Genomic DNA, 20352 nt, shown 5'->3' with positions numbered 1-20352 from the left:
CTTCCCCTCCCATTTGTTTCCGGACCTGGGATCCTGGCAATCACAACCCTAAGAGGAGAAGGCCCCACATCCGAATTTCCTCCCTTAGGGTTAGGTTGGGCTCCCTGGTCTAATCTCTTACCCCTGGCTGTGGGCTGCAGCTTCCTATCCCTCTCCTGCTCTTCTTCCTGTAGGCGGCTCAGAATTTCCTCCAGGGTCTTCCCAATCTCCACAAAAGATGGGCGCAGTTTGGGGTCCATCTGTAGGTATCCACAACAGCCATGAGCTCTGCCCTCCATCTCCCACCCCAAAGATGGCATTTGAGTCTATTTCTGGCATCTTTGAAGATTCAGATGTGCAGCTGAGAGACCTTTTCTAAAGGCCCCGGACAATGAAGGTGATCCCTACAGTTCAGGTCAGGGAAAACACTACTGTGTACCCTCCCTGTCTTAGTGTTTGTCTTATCACCTTGTCACAGAACCTTCCAAAAGTATGCTCATACTAGTTTATTCTGTTCTTGAGTTCTGCTCCTAATGTGTTTCTGGGAGGTATCTGAACAAAGCCCACCTACCCCTTGATCCTAACAGGTAAGGTCCAGCCCCAGAGCTATATACATGAAGGCCAAGAAGAGCCTTTCTCATATGCCTCAGGACCAGTTGGATCCACAGTCCAACAATAAAACCAGACCAGAGTTCCATCAACACCTAAGGCAAGGAGTGATGGGTCTACCCTACAGGCTGAGGACCAGATAATACAAAACAACTTCTTTCTTTCCTTGGTCCAGAGCTCTGAATAGGTTAGCTGCCAGAGGGAGGAGGAGGAGGTGTGGTTGCTGTCACTACAGTGAAAATGAGGTCCCTCATGAAGCTAATTAGCAGCCTCTCTGTACAGTCCTAACCAGGTGAAAAGGGTTCAGCCAGCCCCTGATGAAAGGCAGAGGGAGAAAGACACTCACGTTACAGCAGTTGAAAGTAAGTTGCAGAAAATCTGGGGGACAGTCTCCCACCATGTGCTGGAAAGCATCATAGTCCAGCCCGAAATTCTGTGGATGGGTATGGAAAGCATAGGTAGACAGTTCATTAATCCCCCCACCCATCCTAGCCTGCTCAGTAGAAGTGGTTGGGAGCTGCCCCTGACAACCAGCAACAGAGAGTTCCAGCAAGTCCATCCCAGGGACAGAACAGTTCCATTGCTTCAAACTAGCCCCATCAGTGGCAATGATCCCCATGCTTGCAGCTCACCTCTGTGCGGGGAAGATAGTCCGGATCGGCCTGGATGCGGGCGATGATCTCGCAGAGGATGATACCATAAGAGAACACATCTGCCTGGTGGGTAGTCGGACTTTGGTTTCCCTCTTAATGGGTTGAGGGGTAGGGTATCTGCCCCTGCCTCCCCTGCACCCCACCATCTAACAGCCCAGGCCTGGGCCATATTGCCCATACTTCATCCCAGTCAGTCACTGGGCAGCTGCCAGGTACCACCACTGCTCTTGGTAGGAACATCTTGGACACTCTGCTAAGAGTGGATTCTAAGGAGAATCGGCCGAGCGTGATGGCTCATGCCTGTAATCCCAGCACTTCGAGAGGCCGAGGTGGGCAGATCACTTGAGGTCAGGAGTTTGAGACCAGCCTGGCCAATATGGTGAAACCCTGTCTCTACTAAAAATAAAAAAATTAGCTGGGCGTGGTGGTGCATGCCTGTAATTCCAGCTACTTGGGAAGCTGAGGCAGGAGAATAGCTTGAACTCGGGAGGCAGTAAGCCGAGATCGTGCCACTGCATTCCAGCCTGAGCAACATAGTGAGACCATCTCAAAAAAAAGAAAAAGAAAAAAGGAGAATCAGGCCTTGAGATCCTCCAAACTTACCTTTTCATTATAGGGCTCATCTCGGAGAACCTCAGGTGCCATCCAGAATGGGGAACCCACCACGGCCAGCTTCTCACTCCCCATGCTGTGGGGTGAGATTATACAGAAAATGAGCTTGCCAATGGCTGGTGCAATGGAATCTTTTGACCATTCCTCCACCCCAAGGATGGGTACAGACGAGGACTAAACAAATTTAGGGAGCTGAGGTTGAGCTGTGACCAAGTCCTGGCCTCTGGGGAGGAGGCTAGAATTTTCCCTTAGCTTCAGCCCCCTGTCCCTTGGACCCCAGCATCCAGTAGGGCTACACACCTGACATCGGGGATCTTCTCAGCCAGGCCAAAGTCAGCTACCACTGCAGAGTAACCATTCTCATCCCTCTTTATCAGGCAGTTCTAGGGTTCCCAGGAAGGAAGAGAAAATAATGTGGCTCAGAAGCGGGGATCAGCCAGCCATAGAGTTACCACCCATTCCCCCCTTCCTACCACAGGGCACCTTGTCCTCTGCTCCTTGGTGAACCGCACTCAAGCTGACCCCACTGGTCAGATCAGGGGCTCTAAGACAGCCAGGTGAGATGAGTTAGTCCTGGGTCTTGGGTGGCTGTCCTAGGATACACTTCACATTCCAAACACAATTACTCATCTTTGCTTTCTAAGTGCTAGGCATAGTTTTAAGTGCTAGAAATAGCTAGATGAAAACAACCAAAACCCTTGTCCTCTTGGAGCTTGCAATATAGGGGAGAACAACAGACTATCAGGCCCCTGACCTCCCTTCCTCCTTCCTCAGAAACACAGACCCAAAACCCAGGCCTGACCTTGCCAACTTGATATAAGCACAAGACAAGTGTCTAAGCCTTCACTAACCTTCACTGTCCACAAGATCACAACCAACCTCTTCTCTGGCATTAAAAGTCTATGATCTGGCTGTATCCAACTGGCCTAGCCGCTGTCCCCCTGTTCCTGGTGCCCCTATGCACATATCCTCATCCAAACTTGTCACAGACAAGCTTGACTTACCAAACCTGAACAGGTCCTTCAAGCCTTTGCCTTTGCTTACATTGTTCCCTTTCATTTGAAATATTCTCCCAATTATCCTTTTCACCTAAGAAAATTTTGTATTTTAAGGCAAGCTACCTTTTCAGCCATGACCTCATCTTTCTCCCTCTCATCTCAACTCCTTTAGCTCCTCCTCTATGCCACTCCTCTTATAGTCTAGCAGAAAAGCTATGAACCCCTCAGGAGCAAGTTCTGGTTTGCCTTCCTTCCTCACAGCTTTCAATTCATGAGACAGGCTGAGAACATGCTCACTGAACAAATGCTGTCTTCAGGTCAACCCAAGTGACCTGTAAATAAACAAAAAGCGGCAACCAGCTCTCCCCAAATAGCTGCTTTCAAAATAGCCCTACACTGCTCTGGCTCAAGAGGCACCTCACCCCACCCCCTTCCTTCAGAATAGCAGAGAGCAGGGATCCTTGGCTCACAGAAACACTTCTGGAGCCAGCAAGGCCCCATCTGACCCAAACCAGCCCTCCCTCTTCCTTGCCAGCCTTTGTATCTAGTTGCTAAGACATGCCAAGTCACCTCCTGCTTACTCCTGTCAGGTACAAATCAATCCCTTACTCTGGCCTTGACATGATTACACTATTTCCCTTCCCCAAGGTGGAAGGAGCCGTGATTTCATCACTTCTACCCTGGATCACAGGTAGACATGCCTCATCTCTGGCTTCCAGGAAGGACAGTTCTCATGCTTGTCCTGGCTTTGGCTCTCTAATCAGTCCTGCTGGCTCAGCACTCGCAGCTCCCTGACTTTGACTGTCTGTGAGAAGATGGGCCCTAGGCCAGCCTGCCTATTAGCCAAAGCCCCAGCTATAGGGCACCAGCCTGTGAGGCAGTGGCAGCTCAGATATGTCACCTATGTCTCTTCCCTCCTAGAAGACTTTTGAGTGAGGTAGCCCTGCCTACACTAAGCAGTAAGAGAGGACCAGTCAGATTTCCCTGAGGCAAGAGGTGACCTTTTCAGTTTCAGAAAACAGCCCAGGCACTGTTGCTGCCTGGTTCCCATTCTTCATTTCCTCACACCTATTATATCACACTGCAACAGTGACTTACATGTTTGCCTCTTCACTGGCAAGGAATGATTTCATTTGCCTCTGTATCTGTAACCTAGCACAGGTACCCAGAAGGAGCTTGGCAAAAGTGTGTTAAATGAAAGTTTAGTCTGATGACTGAAGCAACTGGGCTTCTTTTAAAAGCATGTGTCAAGCTGGGTGTGATGGCTCATGCCTGTAATTCCAGCACTTTGGAAGGCCGAGGCACGCGGATCACCTGAGGTCAGGAGTTCGAGACCAGCTTGGCCAACATGGTGAAACCCTGTCTCTACTAAAAATACAAAAATTAGCCAGGTGCAGTGGCAGGCACCTGTAATCCCAGCTACTCGGGAGGCTGAGGCAGGAGAATCACTTGAATCCGGGAGGCAGAGGTTGCAGTGAGCCAAGATCACACCACTGCACTCCAGCCTGGGTGACAGTGAGACTCTGTCTCAAAAATTAAAATTAAAAAAAGCGTGTGTCAAACGTATACAATAATCATACATTCCACTCTCCATAGTGAGGACTGAGCTGACAAGAGACTCAAAAGGGTGGCCATGGATGCATTTTCTGGAAACCTACACAAATTCTTCAGAACTGGGCCAGATCAGACACCTGAAAGTGCCTGAGGTGTCCTGGAACAGCTGCACAGTCAGTATTAACACTGAATAAAGCCACCTGAGTGAAGAAATGCCAAGTCTATTAACTCATGTTCACTCTAAACATAAAGCTGTTTCTGCAACAAAAACAACAAAACACTTTCTATGTGGCTTCACCTCTTTCCCCTCATCCGCAACAAACTGACTCCCTAAACCCAGTTAGGATCAGGCAGGAAAAGACTGATTCTACTGAAAGACTGAACAGTTAAGAGGTTCTTTTCATAGCACAGGGAGATCAGTGACCGAACTGCCGGACTCCTAAATGCCTCAGGGACTGTTATATTTCAAGTCTCTTAGAGGATTATCTGTTTTGGTGTGATGTGTCCCATCCCTTGCCCTCAGTCCCACCATGTGATCTCATACCTTTACCATAGCTCTTGTGTAATGGCCTGCTGACTTAAATATCTCCACAACTAGAGTAGAGCCCATGGAAGGTAGAGATTGGATTCCCCAATATTGTGCCCTCTAATAGCACAGCATAAATAGTTCCCAGAAGCCGCTGATGGTTTTAATTATAAAAATTAACTTTAGGGTACACTAACAGTCATTCTCTACATCCCTCCAGCATTCAACGTTGTTCCTAATTCATGTTCTCTTCACTCTGAAAATTGGCATTTTCTATTCCTCATTGTGTGGCATAGCCTAAGACCATAACTGAATAGGCTTTTCATTCCAGTGAAATCACCTAAGTGGCTTCTATGCAGTCAACAATAACAACAGAAAAGAACTAAGAACTAAAGGTGCAATTCATAATTCATACTCATTCCCAACAGTAATCACAGAAGATCAGTTGGGCAGTAATGGTATTAAGCAGAAGCAAACTACTTTCTCAGCTGCCCCCAAGAGCCAAGGCTTGGTATGTGTGTACTGGTTACTTCTAGAGCTACTGATAAAAGCCTGTGTGTGTGGCTATTGGCACTTCTTCATAGTGCTCACAAACTGAATATTTTTAAAGCCACACTGCCTCCCACTTCCTTCCAAGTAAGTTCTTGGCCTTGCCACTGCAAAAGTCTGTTTCAGGCTGTTTCTTAGAAGTAATTACAAAATTAGACTGAATGGCTATATCTGACAGACATTTTACTCTTAGAGCATTATTGCAGTAGCTGCGGACATGAGTCCTATAAAGGTAATACTACTTTCAGGAGGCACGTTGATAGGAAACTAGGGATCTTTTTGCTTCTAACCACAGGCTTAGGATCATTTGGAAAAAGGCATCTTCTTCTCTCTGTCCTGGTTTACCCACTTGGAACATGTTACCTCTACTTTAAATCCCTCTTGTTAGCTCTGGTCTGAGCAGTGTGGACTGATCGCTCCTGCAAAGTCAAGGACAGCATCTGTTTTACAGACTGGGAGCACGGAGGTTCCAAGGTCACTGAAGTCGTTCAGAGATGGGGACAAAACTGGGCCTGGAACCCAGAATCTCATCTCTGGAGCAGGCGTTTTGGCCTCTTTGCTATCAAGCCCTTCGCCCTTCCCTGAAATAGGCCCAGGAAGACTTTACTCTCATAGGCTCTGTGCTAGGTGGTAAGAAAACAAAAGTAAATAAGAGAAGCACTTGAGAAACTCATGCTGGTGGGAGATACAGACACAACAGAACAATCAAGTGATATGGAGTGTATAATATTAAAATATAAGAAAGCCTGATACTGTCCTTAAAGAAATAAGACACAGACCCAAGATGGACTATGAAGAGATAATTTGGAAACCTCCGAGCCCTCTACTGTCCCTTTAGCTTTATTTCTCAGAGATGATAAAAGGGCAATGAACACAGACGGTATCTCCAATTGGACAGTCTGGTTCATAAGACTCACTTGTTTGTCTTCAACTTGAGATCCCCTATAGTGTACTTCCCAGCCTTCCTCTAGAGTTTGCAAACGTCCTTTGTTCTCACCACCTGGAATTATCCTCAAAACCTCCTTAAAGTCTGGACCCAAGAAAGTACAGCCCAGAAATATAGGGAGTTATTTCTCCTATGTTCCTAGTTTCGTGTCTCAAGTCAGTTGACACTGGGAATACCCATTCCCCATAAGGAAAAGCAAAGGGTAGAGGTCTTATCCTATAGTCCAAAAAGGTTATTTTTATAATACAGCACAACAAGCCCAGACAGAACCACACTTGGACACTAGCACAATGGGACAAAGTGCTTTTGGGGCACAGAAGGGAATATGATGAACTCTTAGGGAGTGGGGGCTTTCCTCGAGGAAGCCTAGCTACCCTGGCCTAGAGTGATCTTTCCTGCTCAGAAAACTTGTCGTCTGTGTAGCTAAACAATTATAAAATGCTGTGCACTACTTTTTAGTTATTTGCCAACAAAACTGTACATACCTCTAGGTCAGAAGTTCCTCTTTTCTAATATTCCTTCATCCTTGGAGCCAGGTATAGGAGACACTTGTGTGTGTGTGTGTGGTGGGGGGAGTATCTGTGTAACTGATACATATTTTGTCACAAACTCCTTCTATCTTAGAAAAAATGGTGCTTTCTGAGTAGGAAGCAAAGATTTGATATCTAAGTTGATTCAGTCCCATCCATTTGCCTGGAACAAATGCAATTTTCTTTTTCTTTTTTTTTTTTTTTTCCAAGACGGAGTCTCGCTCAGTCACCAGGCTAGAGTGCAGTGGCACGATCTCGGCTCACCACAGCCACCATCTCCTGAGTTCAAGCGATTCTCCCATCTCAGCCTCCCGAGTAGCTGGGATTACAGGCACCTGCCATCATGCCCGGCTAATTTTTGTATTTTAGTAGAGGAAGGGTTTCACCATGTTGGTCAGGCTGGTCTTGAACTCCTGACCTCAGGTGATCTGCCCGCCTCGGCCTCCCAAAGTGCTGGGATTACAGGCGTGAGCCACCACGCCCAGCCTGCACTTTTCTTAGTCTTGGTTTTCCAAAACATTCTGGGGGAGAAGAAATGGCTAATAAAGAGATAAGATACCACCTTCCAGGTCCCAACTGCCTAACTGTCCAGTTCTTACAGACGGTAATGTAGATAAAGGGCTCCTTACAACTAGGCCTCTGCTGGTTCCCAGTTTCTACTTGCCAGTCTTGTGCTCCTTCAGGAACAGTGCAGCTGACTACAAATGACTCTGCCACACACCAAAACCATTCTATGTGAGGCATCCAGGTACTTACTGCTTTAGGCTTTATTGACTCAGTACTGCTACTTTTGTTCCCTTTCAAGCTTTTTCTTAAGATGGGCTCCCTTCCCCTCCCCTTCATCTGGGGCAGAAGGAGTAGGAGTATGTGCATGCATATGTGAATATGTGTACATGTAGGTATTGAGGGTGGGGAATGAAGTGACAGCTATTCTTAGGCAGGTACAAAACTCTTATACACCTCCCTAGCAGACTTTAATTCAGTTCTTGGGCAGCAGTCATATTAGATATGTTAGATTGCCTTATAGTTCCCCCATTAATAATCAAACAGTACTATTTATATAAGCCTTGTCATGATGGTATCTTAGGCCATTTGGCTATGAGGTGCCTGTTTTGTGGCATAGCCAACTTCCTCTGAAAGCGACTCTTTTCTAACCTGGTCACACAGCAATTTGGACAGCAAGAGAGTGCTACAGAGATCAGCTGATGCCAAAGAGGAACTGGCAGGGCAGCAGAAACTCAATCACACAGGCAGAAAATGGGTCAGTACATATGGCCCTAAAAACCTGCATTCAAGTGACTAAAAATCACTGAACTCCTGCTCTTAGCTAAGAACTACATCCTGGGGCCACAGGAAAGAAAACTGATAGGCCCCTATACTGCCTTGACTGCTGTCATTCCTATAAGGCAAGAATTTCTTAACCCTTCTCATGTCATTTGCTCCTGTAACACATATTCAGGAGATTGAAGTTAAACATGAAGGCTCTCAAGATGTATGAGTTGGCTGGGCACAGTGCATGCCTGTAATCCCAGCACCTTAGGAGGCTGAGGTGGGTGACTGCTTGAGCTCACAACTTTGAGACCAGTCTGGGTAACATGGCAAGACCCCATCTCTATTAAAAATACAAAAGAAAGGCTGGGTATGGTGGCTCATGCCTGTAATCCCAACACTTTGGGAGGCCAAGGCACGTGGATCACCTGAGGTCAGGAGTTTGAGACCAGCCTGCCAACATGGTGAAACCCCATCTCTACTAAAAATACAAAAAATTAGCGAGGGGTGATGGCAGGCATCTGTAATCCCAGCTACTCAGGAGGCTGAGGCAGGATAATTGCTTGAACCCGGGAGGTGGAGGTTGCAGTGAGCCAAGATCACTCCATTGAACTCCAGCCTGGGCAATAAGAGTGGAAAAAAACAAAACAAGACCAAAATACAGCCAGGCATGGTGGTGTACGCCTGTGGTCCCAGCTATTCGGGAGGCTGAGGTAGGAGGATTGCTTGAGCCAATGGAGTGGAGGCTGCAGTGAGCCAAGACCATGCCACTGTACTCCAGCCTGAGTGACAAGGCGAGACCCTGTCTCAAAAAAAAAAAAAAAAAAAAAAAATATATATATATATATATGTTGGCTCACTCAGCACTGAAAGGAACCTGCTATAAGAAAATATAGGCTTATGGTGGGGCACAGTGACTCACGCCTGTAATCCCAGCACTTTGGGAGGCCAAGGCGGGTGGATTGTTTGCAGCCAGGAGTTCAAGACCAGCCTGGCCAATATGGCAAAATTCTGCCTCTACTAAAAATTAGCTGAGTGTGGTAATATACACTTCTAGTCCCAGCTACTCAGGAGACTGAGGCATGAGAATCGTTGAACCCAGGAGGCAGAAGCACTCCAGCCTGGGCAACAGAGTGAGACACTGCCTCAAAAAAAGAAGGAAAAGATGTAGGCTTTCTAAGGACTAACTATAAAATATAATGAATTATGTCCTCTGTGATTAAATGTTAAATCTAACACAGCTTTCTTGGCAAAAGAGAAGGGTGGTATCTCTCAATGAGTTGTGAGAGTAAAGCCTTCATACCTTAGATGTGAGGTCCCGATGAAAAATGCCTTTGAAGTGAAGGTAGCTGAGGCCCACTGCTATGTCATAGGCCAGTTTTACCCTCACAGTCCAAGGCAAATGCAGGTTACTGTCTAGCAACTGTTCCAGGTTCCCGGAGTTGATATACTGCAAAACAGAAGGAAAACCCAGCTACCATTTATCAGAAATATTTAGGCTAGTGGTGAAACCATTAGAGAGTAAACACCTGGAAGAGAGAGACTGTATTTTTTTTTTAAGTTACTGAGGGCTTATTCTGCCTCCAAGCACTATGGTAGGTGCTGCACACAATGACACTTTCCTTTAAGGAGATCACAATCTATTAAGGGACATAGTCAAACAATATCATATAATAAATATTAAAATATAGTTATGTGCAGGTAGGACAACACCATGCAGCGACAAGGATAAAGCTAAACTGTGGAGGCATGTCAGAGGAAATGCAGAGAGGAAATAAGGAGTCAGAAAGGATGACCTGGAGTAGCAGGAAAGTAGCAGGAAAGACACAGAGGGAGCAGCATATGCAAAGTTACAGGTTAAGTGCATGATGCATTCAGGAACTTAATTTACTTCGATATGGCCAGAGTGCATTTATAGATGAGTCAGGAAGTGAGGCTGACATGTTTTGCTAAGATATGTGAACTTTATCCTGTCTATAGGAAACAAAAGAAGCATTTTAAGCAGGAGAGCCACATGGTTATATTTGCTTTTTAAAGAAAATATTATTTTAGCCATGGTATGATAGATGGATTAGAGTGAAAAATACAGAGAAAGGGAAATAGGAGATTACTGCAATAATCCTGGTGAGAGCAGGGCATCTGAATCATGGCAATAGTGGAGGCATTGGAACAAGGCAAGATTCAAAATGTATTTAGATGGCAGAGTTAAAAAAAAAAAAAACTTGATAATTGCCTGGATTAGAGAATGAGAGCAATAGGCTATTGGTCCCTGGATGTCATTTTTAAATACCCAGAGAGCAAGGAGAGGAGTAGGTTTTTAGAAGAAGAGGCAATGTTAAAGGAGAGTGAGTTCAGGCCAGGTGTGGTGACTCATGCCTGTAATCCTAGAACTTTGAGAGGTAGAGGATCGCTTGAGCTCAGGAGTTCAGACCGGCCTGAACAGCATAGTGAGAGACTTAGTCTCTACAAAAATAAACAGAATTAGCTGGACATGATGGTGCACACATGTAGTCCTAGCTACATGGGAAGATCGCCTGAGCCTGGGAGGTTGAGGCTGCGGTGAGCTAAGATCATGCCAATGCACTCCAGCCTGGGTGATAGACAGAGCGAGACCCTGTCTTTAAAAAAAAAAAAAAAAAAAAGATAGTGAGTTCAGCTGGGAGAAGTTAAATTATTAAAGGTACAGGTGCTTATTGGACAACCAAGGTGGAAATGATCTAAATAGAGTCAGTTTGAAGCTTAAGAACAAAGTCTAAGTGAAAGACAATATTTAGGAGGCAAAAACATTGAGCTGAAGCAGTCATGCATTCCAAGGTCATACATGCCCAGGGTTTAACATGTAAGATGGGAAATCAACAGAATCCCAAGGAACAGGCAAGAATGTCAATAGGAGAACATTCTAAATGTTCAGAAGGACGGCCGGGCGCAATGGCTCATGCCTGTAATCCTAGCACTTTGGGAGGCCGAGGCGGGTGGATCACCTGACATCAGGAGTTCAAGACCAGCCTGGCCAAGATGGTGAAACTCTGTCTCTATTAAAAATACAAAAAAATTAGCTGAGCATGGTAGCAGGCGTCTGTAATCCCAGCTACTCAAGAGGCTAAGGCAGGAGAATCACTTGAACCCGGGAGGCAGAGGTAGTAGTGAGCTGAGATCGTGCCATTGCACTCCAGCCTGGGCAACAAGAGCTAAACTCCATCTCATAAATAAATAAATAAATAAATAAATAAATGTATGTATGTATGTATGTATGTTCAGAAGGACAATGACATTCTACATGTCAGAAGGAAAGCATTCTACAAAGGAAATGACTGACAGTATCAAAAGCCATGAATGAGGAAGACGAGCTTGAAAGGTATCCACTGAATTTGCAACCGGGAAATCATTGGCAACCTTGGACAGAGCAGTTTCAGTAAAGTGGTTAAGACGAGTAAGACTGAAGTGAACAGAGGAAAGAGTAGCAGATAAGGTTACGGAGAAACTATTTGAAGATAGTCTGGCTGTTCATCATTCCTAAATACCCATGAAGGGCAGCTTTGCTTTTTTAGTAAAAAAAAAAAAAAGAAAAAAAAGTGAATAAGGCTGGGCACGGTAGGAGGCCAAGGTGGGAGGATCACTTGAGGTCAGGAGTTTGAGACCAGCCTGGGGAAAGTGGCAAAATCCCGTCCCTACAAAAAATACAAAAATTGGCCAGGCACGGTAGCTCCCAGCGGTGGGATCATGGTAGCTAACACCTGTAATCCCAGCACTTTGGGAGGCCAAGGCAGGTGGATTACCTGAGGTTGGGAGTTCGAGACCAGCCTGACCAATATGGAGAAACCCTGTCTCTACTAAAAATACAAAATTAGCCAGGCATGGTGGCGCATGCGTGTAATCCCAGTACTCGAGAGGATGAGGCAGGAGAATCGCTTGAACACGGGAGACGGAGGTTGCAGTAAGCCGAGATTGCACCATTGTACTCCAGCCTGGGCAAGTGATGGAGTGAAACTCCGTCTAAAAAAAAAAAAAAAAGCCTGGGCACAATGGCTCACACCTGTAATCCCAGCACTTTGGGAGGCCAAGGTGGGCAGATCACGAGGTCAGGAGATCGAGACCGTCCTAGCTAACATGCTGAATCCCCGTCTCTACTAAAAATACAAAAAATTAGCCGGGCGTGATTGCAGGCGCCTGTAGTCCCAGCTACTCGGGAAGTTGAGGCAGGAGAATGGCATGAACCCAGGAGGCGGAGCTTGCAGTGAGCCGAGATTGTACCACTGCACTCCAGCCTGGGCAACAGAGCTAGACTCCATCTCAAAAAAAAAGGAAATTAGCTGGGTGTGGTGGTGTGTGCCTATAGTCACAGCTACTCACAAGGTTGAGGTTGGGATGATCACTTGAACCTCAGGTGGTCAAGGCTGTAGTGAGCCATGATTGTGTCACTAGATTCCAGCCTAGGCAACAGAGAGAGACCCAGTCTCAAAAAAAAAGTAAGTATATGTATTTATAAATAATAATAGCAGCTGTTATTTATATAGTATCTAAATTGTTTCAGGCACTGTTCTGAGAGTTTTGCATATATTATCTCATTTAATCTGCACAATAACCCTATAAGGTAGGTACACTGGTACTTTTTTTCCTTTTTTTTTTCATGTCAGACAACGTGCAGACATTAAAAAGGTTTGAGGGTAGTACACCTCACACATGCACATGAAAATCCAATCATCGTGCTATGGACTACAAAATGACTACATACTATTACTCTTATTTTAGAGAAGGCATTTAGAAATTAAGCAACTTGCTTAAAGTTATCCAGTTATTAAGTGGCAGAGACTGGCAGACTCTGCAGTCTGGCTCCAGAGTCCATACTCTTTACCACTACGTTGCACTGGAGACTTAGAGACCACAGCATCTGAGTCAGAGAGCTTCATGCAGCACAGGAGCTCAAAAATGAATTTACTCAAACCTTATATGATGTATTATCTCCCTCCTCCTCCCAAGGGAGAAAAAGAGGGAAATTCCTCTAAGCCTAAAATTTATATCTTAATACATATTTTTGGGTACCATTGAATTTACAAAGGACTAGGGAACTTAATGGGATAAGAGGAGAAATATCTGAATTCTAGCCCAATTCAGCCTCCTAATAGCCATTTAACTTGGACAAATCAACTAATAAGGCTATCCATCTTTCACTTTTCTCAACTATAAGTAGGTATGATAATCCCTGATTCACCTAATTTGCAGTGTTGTTATGAGAATCTAATAAAGTATGTGAAAGTTGGCCAGGCGCCATGGCTCATGCCTGTAATCCCAGCACTTTGGGAGGCCAAGGCGGGCAGATCACCTAAGGTCAGGAGTTCAAGACTAGCCTGGCCAACATAGTGAAACCCCATCTATACTAAAAATACAAAAATTAGCCGGGCATGGTGGTGAGTGCCTGTAATCCCAGCTACTCGGGAGGCTGAGGCAGGAGAATCACTTGAACCCGGGAGGCGGAGGCTGCAGTGAAGTGAGATTGAGCCACTGCACTCCAGCCTAGGCAACAGAGTGAGACCCTGTCTTGAAAAAAAAATATGTAAAAGTTGGCCAGGCGAGATGGCTCACACCTGTATTCCTAGCACTTTGGGAGGCCAAGGCAGGTGGATCCCCTGAGGCTAGGAGTTCGAGACCAGCCTGGCCAACATGGTGAAACCCCATCTCTACTAAAGATACAAAAATAAGCAGGGCATGGTGGCAGACGACTGTGATCCCAGCTACTTGGGAGGCTGAGGCACGAGAATCACTTGAACCTTGGAGGCAGAGGTTGCGGTGGGCAGAGATCATATCACTGCACTCCAGCCTGGGCAACAGGGTGAGACTCTGTCTCAAAAAAATAATAATAAAATAAAATATGTGAAAGCGCTTCGAAAAAAATTTAAATGTCATGTATTTTCTGATGTGGTAATAATATAAGCACCAAAAAGAACCAGTTGGGGGCAGCACCATGCAGCACTTCAGATCCTTGGAAGCGTCGGACCAGTTTTGGCAAGACAGAAAGAATGACTAAAAATAAATCTTCCAACTTCTCAAAAGGGAAACTTGTTGATCTGCTTCATCCTGCTTGATAATCCATCTTTGAAAATCTTAAAATAAGGCATAATGACGGCATAAGCACAGCGCCTTGCTCTCTTCATTCTAGTTGAATCTGCCCAAGATTCACATTTGAGGTGCCCATTTGCTGAAAAGAAACTGAGCTTGTGAACTTCAGGGTTATAAGTGGGCAGTGAAGCTGACATCTAATCATGCAGGCAGATTTCTTTAGCTCTGAAAGTCAAAAGGTAGGCAGTGGTTCACTTCTTTAGCATGATGACAGTGTGATATGTCGGGCCTGTCTTCAGGAGCCACTCAGGTTTCCCAACTGAGTGCCAGGCAGAAGACACTATAATGAAAAGACTGTATGTGCACTCTCTATAGGCCAGGTGAGACCAGGACTCTTGGTTCTGGGAAACACTTGTTTACTCTGTTCAGCAGTGTCTCTGAAGGCCCTGGAAATCCATATGCAAAGCCAGAGGGTGGAGAGCACAGGAAAAGGTGACAAAAGATGAGGAATCACACTTGGCTAATAGATTCTGGCTTCTCCAGGCAAACTGGAAAAAGTGCAAACCAAGGACCAGAGAGGGAAAACAAATGGAATTTGCTTTTACAACCCATTTCTCTTGCCTGCCTTTGGTGAGTACATTAGTTGGGCTGATAAGCCTGTAGGCCCTCAGAAACCGCTTCTCAATGTTTCAAGACCTCTGCATGCATAAGAAAAGGAAATTTGAGATTTGTCAACAAGGAAGATTTCTTTCTTTTTTTTGAGACGGAGTCTCACTCTGTCCCTCAGGCTGGAGTGCAGTGGCGCCATCTCGGCTCACTGCAACCTCCACCTCCCAGGTTCAAGTGATTCTCCAGCCTCAGCTTCCCGTGTAGCTGGGATTACAGGCTCGTGTCACCACACCCAGCTAATTTTTGTATTTTTTAGTAGAGACAGGGTTTTCCCATGTTGGCCAGGCTTGTCTCGAACTCCTGACCTCAGGTGATCCACCCGCCTCAGCCTCCCAAAGTGCTAGGATTACAGGCGTGAGCTACCGCACCCAGCCAGAAGATTGCTACACGGTCTCTGTGCCCATTAGCTGGAATGTTCACTTCTCCATAAGCAACTCCCAGTGCAGACTCAGCTGGTGTGGCCTCTAAACAAATCCCTCTGCAGGAAGCAGAGACAAGAGCAACTGCATTAGCATGTTCAGCTTTCCCGGATGGGGATAACAGCTGCTTTGCTTTCATTTTCAGCTAGACTACTCCCTCGGTCAGCCCTATAAAATGACCCAAGGCATTGGTAATACATTTAATTAATACAGAAGTTTTAATATTTTTAATTGTTGTTATTTTAACCTTTCAAGTTAGAAAACTGTAATACAGTCAATAAAATGTGTTATAGATACTTCAATACCTCTCAGTGGCTGTTACCTTTTTCTATACCAACTTTACCTATACCAAAACTTGCCTCACTTCCTCACTGTCTAATAAAATAACAGAGTTTCTTCCATTTCATTTGTGTTTGATACTTGGTTTCATTAAATATATACAGCCTTTTCCTAGAAGGCACTCAATAACTTTTTAAAGTGTATTCGTAATTCAACTATATTATGTAAATAAACCTTTATTACTAAAATGCAAGAAATCATATGCCAACATCTTTTTTAAAATCACCAAAGGCACAGAGAAGTGGACACTCAGTTCTCCACTCAGGAATATCAATTCAGGTTATTTCTACAAACATTTATTGAGCACTCCTCCCCCTACTGCCACTTCCATATGAGAGTAAGAACTTGTCTCTTGGCCAGGCACAGTGGCTCTCGCCTGTAATCCCAGCACTTTGAGAAGCTGATGTGGGAGGATCGCTTGAGGCCAGGAGCTCAAGACCAGCCTGGGCAACATAGCAAGACCCCCACTCAAAAAAAAGATGGTAAATTATATGTTATATGTATTTTACCACGATAGTGTGTGTACAAGTGTCCCCATAGTTCTTTAGTCCCTTCCACTATGTAAGGACACAACAAAAAGACAGGCATTTATGAACCATGAAGTAGGCCCTCACCAAACACTGAATCTGCCTGTGCCTAGATCTTAGATTGCCCAGCCTCCAGAAGTGTGAGAAATAAATTTTTGTTGTTTATAAGCTACCCAGTCTATGATATATTCTTATAGCAGCACAAATGGACTAAGACAACTGCCTAGGCTAAAGAGTATAGGTTCTTCCCACATATCCCTATAGGGTCTGGTAGGTACCAATTCAGGCACAGACAAGCACATAAACATATCCATACAGAGAATATTCTGGACTGGCTCTAGGGAATATGTACCTCTCTCTGAGGTAAATGCACCCAGGACTCCAGTTCCCAATTCTTGCTGATTCTAGTCAGCTACAGTAGTTTCAACCAATTATAACTATTCAGAACACTAAGACAAAATGGTAGTTTTAAAAAAATTTGAATTACCAGTGTACTGATACCTGCAACCAAATAAGCTTATCTCTGAACAGTGGTTCAAAGGCATTCAGAGAAGGTCTGGAGAAAATATCAACTCTAAGAATTATTATTCCTTTTTGAAAAATCTACCCAACTGGCCAGGAGTTAGGGCATTTACCCAAAGAAGATAACTGTGCTGTCATCTAACTAGCAGAGATAATTTGCTACCATCTAATTAGCAACATGGTACTGAGAAAGATTCATCCATCCTTCTGTTCACCTACCCAAACACTGAAAACCTACAATGTGAAACACAAAGATAAATGGGGCCAGTCTCTGCCCACAGAGACTAGTCTAGCCTAGATGGTCTAGTAGGGATGCCATACAATCAACTAACACTTTTTTTTTTTTCACACAGGAGAATAACATGATCAGATATGCTACATAGAAATATTCTAACAGTAGTATAAAAATTGTATGAAAAGGTCAGGAACTGAGGCTGGGAGAAGAGTTAGGATAACCAAGGCCTGAATAAGACAATGGCAGCAAGAATGGAAAGGAGGTTATTATCTCAGAGACATTAGAGGTAGAATCAGCAAGATTTGGTGTTTGTTCAAAGGCAAGGAGTAATTAAAGAGATAAGGTCTAAATACAAAGTCAGTCCAGTTTGGTGTTTAGCTCATAGTACACAACTCATTCTCCCAATTAACAATATCTTTTTAAAATTTATTTTCATTTTTTACAACAGGTAGAACCCACTGTCAATAACTTATCATTCTCACGCCTCCCTTAGGTTATTCCATTAGCTTTCTAACCTGTTTTCTTGCCCCCTTTTGCATCTTGAAAAGATTTAGCCCTCATTCCAATCCATTTTCCACAATATAGCCAAGACAATCTTTCTGAAATGCCAACCTGAAGCCACTCTCCTGTTAAAATTATTCAGTGATGTGCTATTACTTGTAGGATAAAACCCACAATCCTTAGAAAGGCACACAAAGCCTTTCACTCCTGCTTATAAAAGTCTGACTCCTGCTCACCTGCACATTTGTACACATTGCTGGTCCCTTTACCTCTAATATCCTTCCCCTTTCCCCACCTAGGCCTGGCTAATATTCACTCATTGTTGAGGATTTAATTCCATTTCATGGTAACCCATAGGCAGGGTTGGGGATAAGAAAGACAGTCTATGCAAAAGGAACACAAAGATAACAAAGCACAGAGATTAGTAATTATTCTTTTTTTTTTTTTTTTTTTTCTGTATAAGTAGGGGAGAAAGGATGAAGCTAAAAAGTTAAGATGGGCAGTATAATATAGTGGGGACTGCAGTTAGGCTGGCTAGGATTGAATCTCATCTCAGACTATAATAGTTGTAGAGCCCTGAGTTGGTTATTCAGTTTGTTTAACACACATCTATAAAATGGGAATAATAATAGTGCCTAACCCACAGAGTTGTTGTGAAGATTCAGTAAGTTGATACATGTAAAATGCTAAGAATAATGTCAAGGAAAGTGCTCAATATGTCAGTTATGACTATTTCTATTATTATTATTATATTTGTTATTAGTGCAGAAGTTCTGGAATACCAAGATGAAGCATCTACAGTTAATTCAGCAGACCACAGGGGCCACTGAAGGTTTATAGGTAAAGGTATAATATGATCTAATGGGGGTTGAATTACATCCCCCCAAAAGATGCATGCAAGTCCTAAACCCTGGTAAGGTAACTATAAATGTGACCTTATTTGGAAATAGGGTCTTTGCCAATGTAATCAAGTTAAGATGAGGTCATATTGGAGTAGGGCAGGCCCTTAATCCAATACGACTGGAATCCTTATAAAAAGAGTGGCAAGAGATATAGGCACACAGGGAAAATGTCATGTTAAGATAGAGGCAGAAATTGGACTGAGACATCTACAAGCCAAAGAACACCAAAAACCTACCAGAAGCTAGGAAAAGGCAAGAAGGATCTTCCCGTAGAGCCTTCAGAGAGAACAAGGCCCTACCAACACTTTGATTTTGGACTTCCAGCCTTCAGAACTCTGAGATAATAAGTTTCTGCTATGTCACCCACATTGTAGTGCTTTGCTATGGCAGCTCTAAGAAACTAATACATGACCCAAACTGCATTTTAGAAAGATCATTCTGGTAGCAGGATAGAGAAGGAATTAGAGGCAGTTTTGGAGGGTACTGCAACAGCCAGATGAGAGGTGACCAAACATCTAACTAACAGTGCTATTTATGGGCAAGAAAAAGTTGGCTATAGTCAGAATATAAAGCTTTTTAGCAACTGAGTGATAGATATGAGAAATAAGGAAAAAGAGTCAAAGACATCTCAGAGATTCCAAATTGAAAGGTTCAGACAGCAATGGAAAAAGATTTCAGAATCTTAAATGACTCAATGTGCCATCAGTAAGTCAGAAACCTGTCAGAAACCAGTATCAATGTCAAACAGCCAAATTAGTGGCTTGTTGGTACTCTACTCTTTGGAGGGGCTCTTTGCAGAAAAGGGTTTGGGCCCCGACCTAGTTTTCACTGTAGCCCAACAATACTTTTGTGCTGGCCACTGTATGTTTGTTGGTAGGCTCCAAACACAAAGGCTAGCCGACATCCCATCCTGCTGGCTTGGGTTAAGGAAGAAAAGAAAGCTTTGTTACTGCTCTGGGTAATTCCAGGACAGACATCCCAAGAGTGCCCTGTGGGAGGCTTGTGCTCCAAAGAAGCCTCCTGTTCTCAGCTCGAGGATCCACAGCCACTACAAGCGTACATCCGTATATCTGCCAAGGACTGAATTTGCCTACCGCTCCAGGAGGTTCACCAGGGCCTGCCTGACTGAAACAGTCAGTAGTAATGAGCTGACTCAAAAAGAAAAAGGGAACACTAGTTCTAGCCACAGAGTAAAACGTTGTTAATAACCCAAAATATATTTCAGAATATTTAAGTGTTTAACTCTTGGCCTTCATATATGCTTGCTGAATACCCTTCTTCATAGCTTTGCTAATTCTTATTCATCCTCCTTGTTTATTTATTTTCATTTTTATTATTATTATTATTTTGAGATAAAGTTTCCCTCTTGTTGCCCAGGCTGGAGCACAATGGCATGATCTCAGCTCGTTGCAACCTCCTCCTCTTGCGTTCAAGTGATTCTCCTGCCTCTGCCTCCTGAGTAGCTGGGATTACAGGCGTGCACCACCACGCCCGGCTTTTTTTTTTTTTTTTTTGAGACAGAGTCTCACTCTGTCGCCCAGGCTGCAGTGCAGTGGCGTAATCTCAGCTCACTGCAACCTCTGCCTCCCGGGTTCAAGCAATTCTGCCTCAGCCTCCTGAGTAGCTGGGATTACAGGCGTGTGCCACCACACCTGGCTAATTTTTGTATTTTTAGTAGAGATGGGGTTTCACCATGTTGGTCAGGCTGGTTTTGAACTCCTGACCTTGTGATCCGCCTACCTTGGCCTCCCAAAGTGCTGGGATTACAGGCATGAGCCACTGCACCTAGCCTAATTTTGTATTTTTAGTAGAGACGGGGTTTCACCATGTTGGCCAGGCTGGTCTCAAACTCCTGACCTCAGGTGATCCGCCTGCCTCGACCTCCCAAAGTGCTGGGATTACAAGCATGAACCACCACACTGGGCCTTATTTATTTATTTATTTATTTATTATTTATTA

At 44.4% G+C, this 20352-nt stretch overlaps 1 protein-coding gene and 1 pseudogene across 10 annotated transcripts in view; both read right to left on the bottom strand.

The window, feature by feature from the left end:
* TESK2 (testis associated actin remodelling kinase 2) overlaps positions 1 to 20352 on the bottom strand; it is a 149285-nt gene that overhangs the window by 1874 nt on the left and 127059 nt on the right. For 5 of the 10 annotated variants that reach the window (XM_001156172.8, XM_009456262.5, XM_063802684.1 and 2 more), the window contains 6 exons: positions 9529 to 9675; positions 2154 to 2236; positions 1845 to 1929; positions 1221 to 1304; positions 935 to 1021; positions 122 to 239 (listed from right to left, as the gene is read on the bottom strand). In XM_001156172.8, coding sequence (XP_001156172.3) covers positions 122 to 239; positions 935 to 1021; positions 1221 to 1304; positions 1845 to 1929; positions 2154 to 2236; positions 9529 to 9675 — 604 coding nt within the window. The remainder of the gene's footprint in view (positions 1 to 121; positions 240 to 934; positions 1022 to 1220; positions 1305 to 1844; positions 1930 to 2153; positions 2237 to 9528; positions 9676 to 20352) is intronic. The other 5 variants (XM_009456271.5, XM_063802686.1, XM_009456279.5 and 2 more) reach the window with 3 other exon arrangements.
* On the bottom strand, positions 12854 to 12950 carry LOC112207579 (small nucleolar RNA U13; annotated as a pseudogene).

The sequence above is a fragment of the Pan troglodytes genome, chromosome 1, assembly GCF_028858775.2.
Source record: "Pan troglodytes isolate AG18354 chromosome 1, NHGRI_mPanTro3-v2.0_pri, whole genome shotgun sequence".
NCBI lineage: Eukaryota > Metazoa > Chordata > Mammalia > Primates > Hominidae > Pan > Pan troglodytes.
The sequence above is the reverse complement of the archived record's forward strand: the minus strand, read 5'-3'. Positions and strand labels throughout refer to the sequence as shown.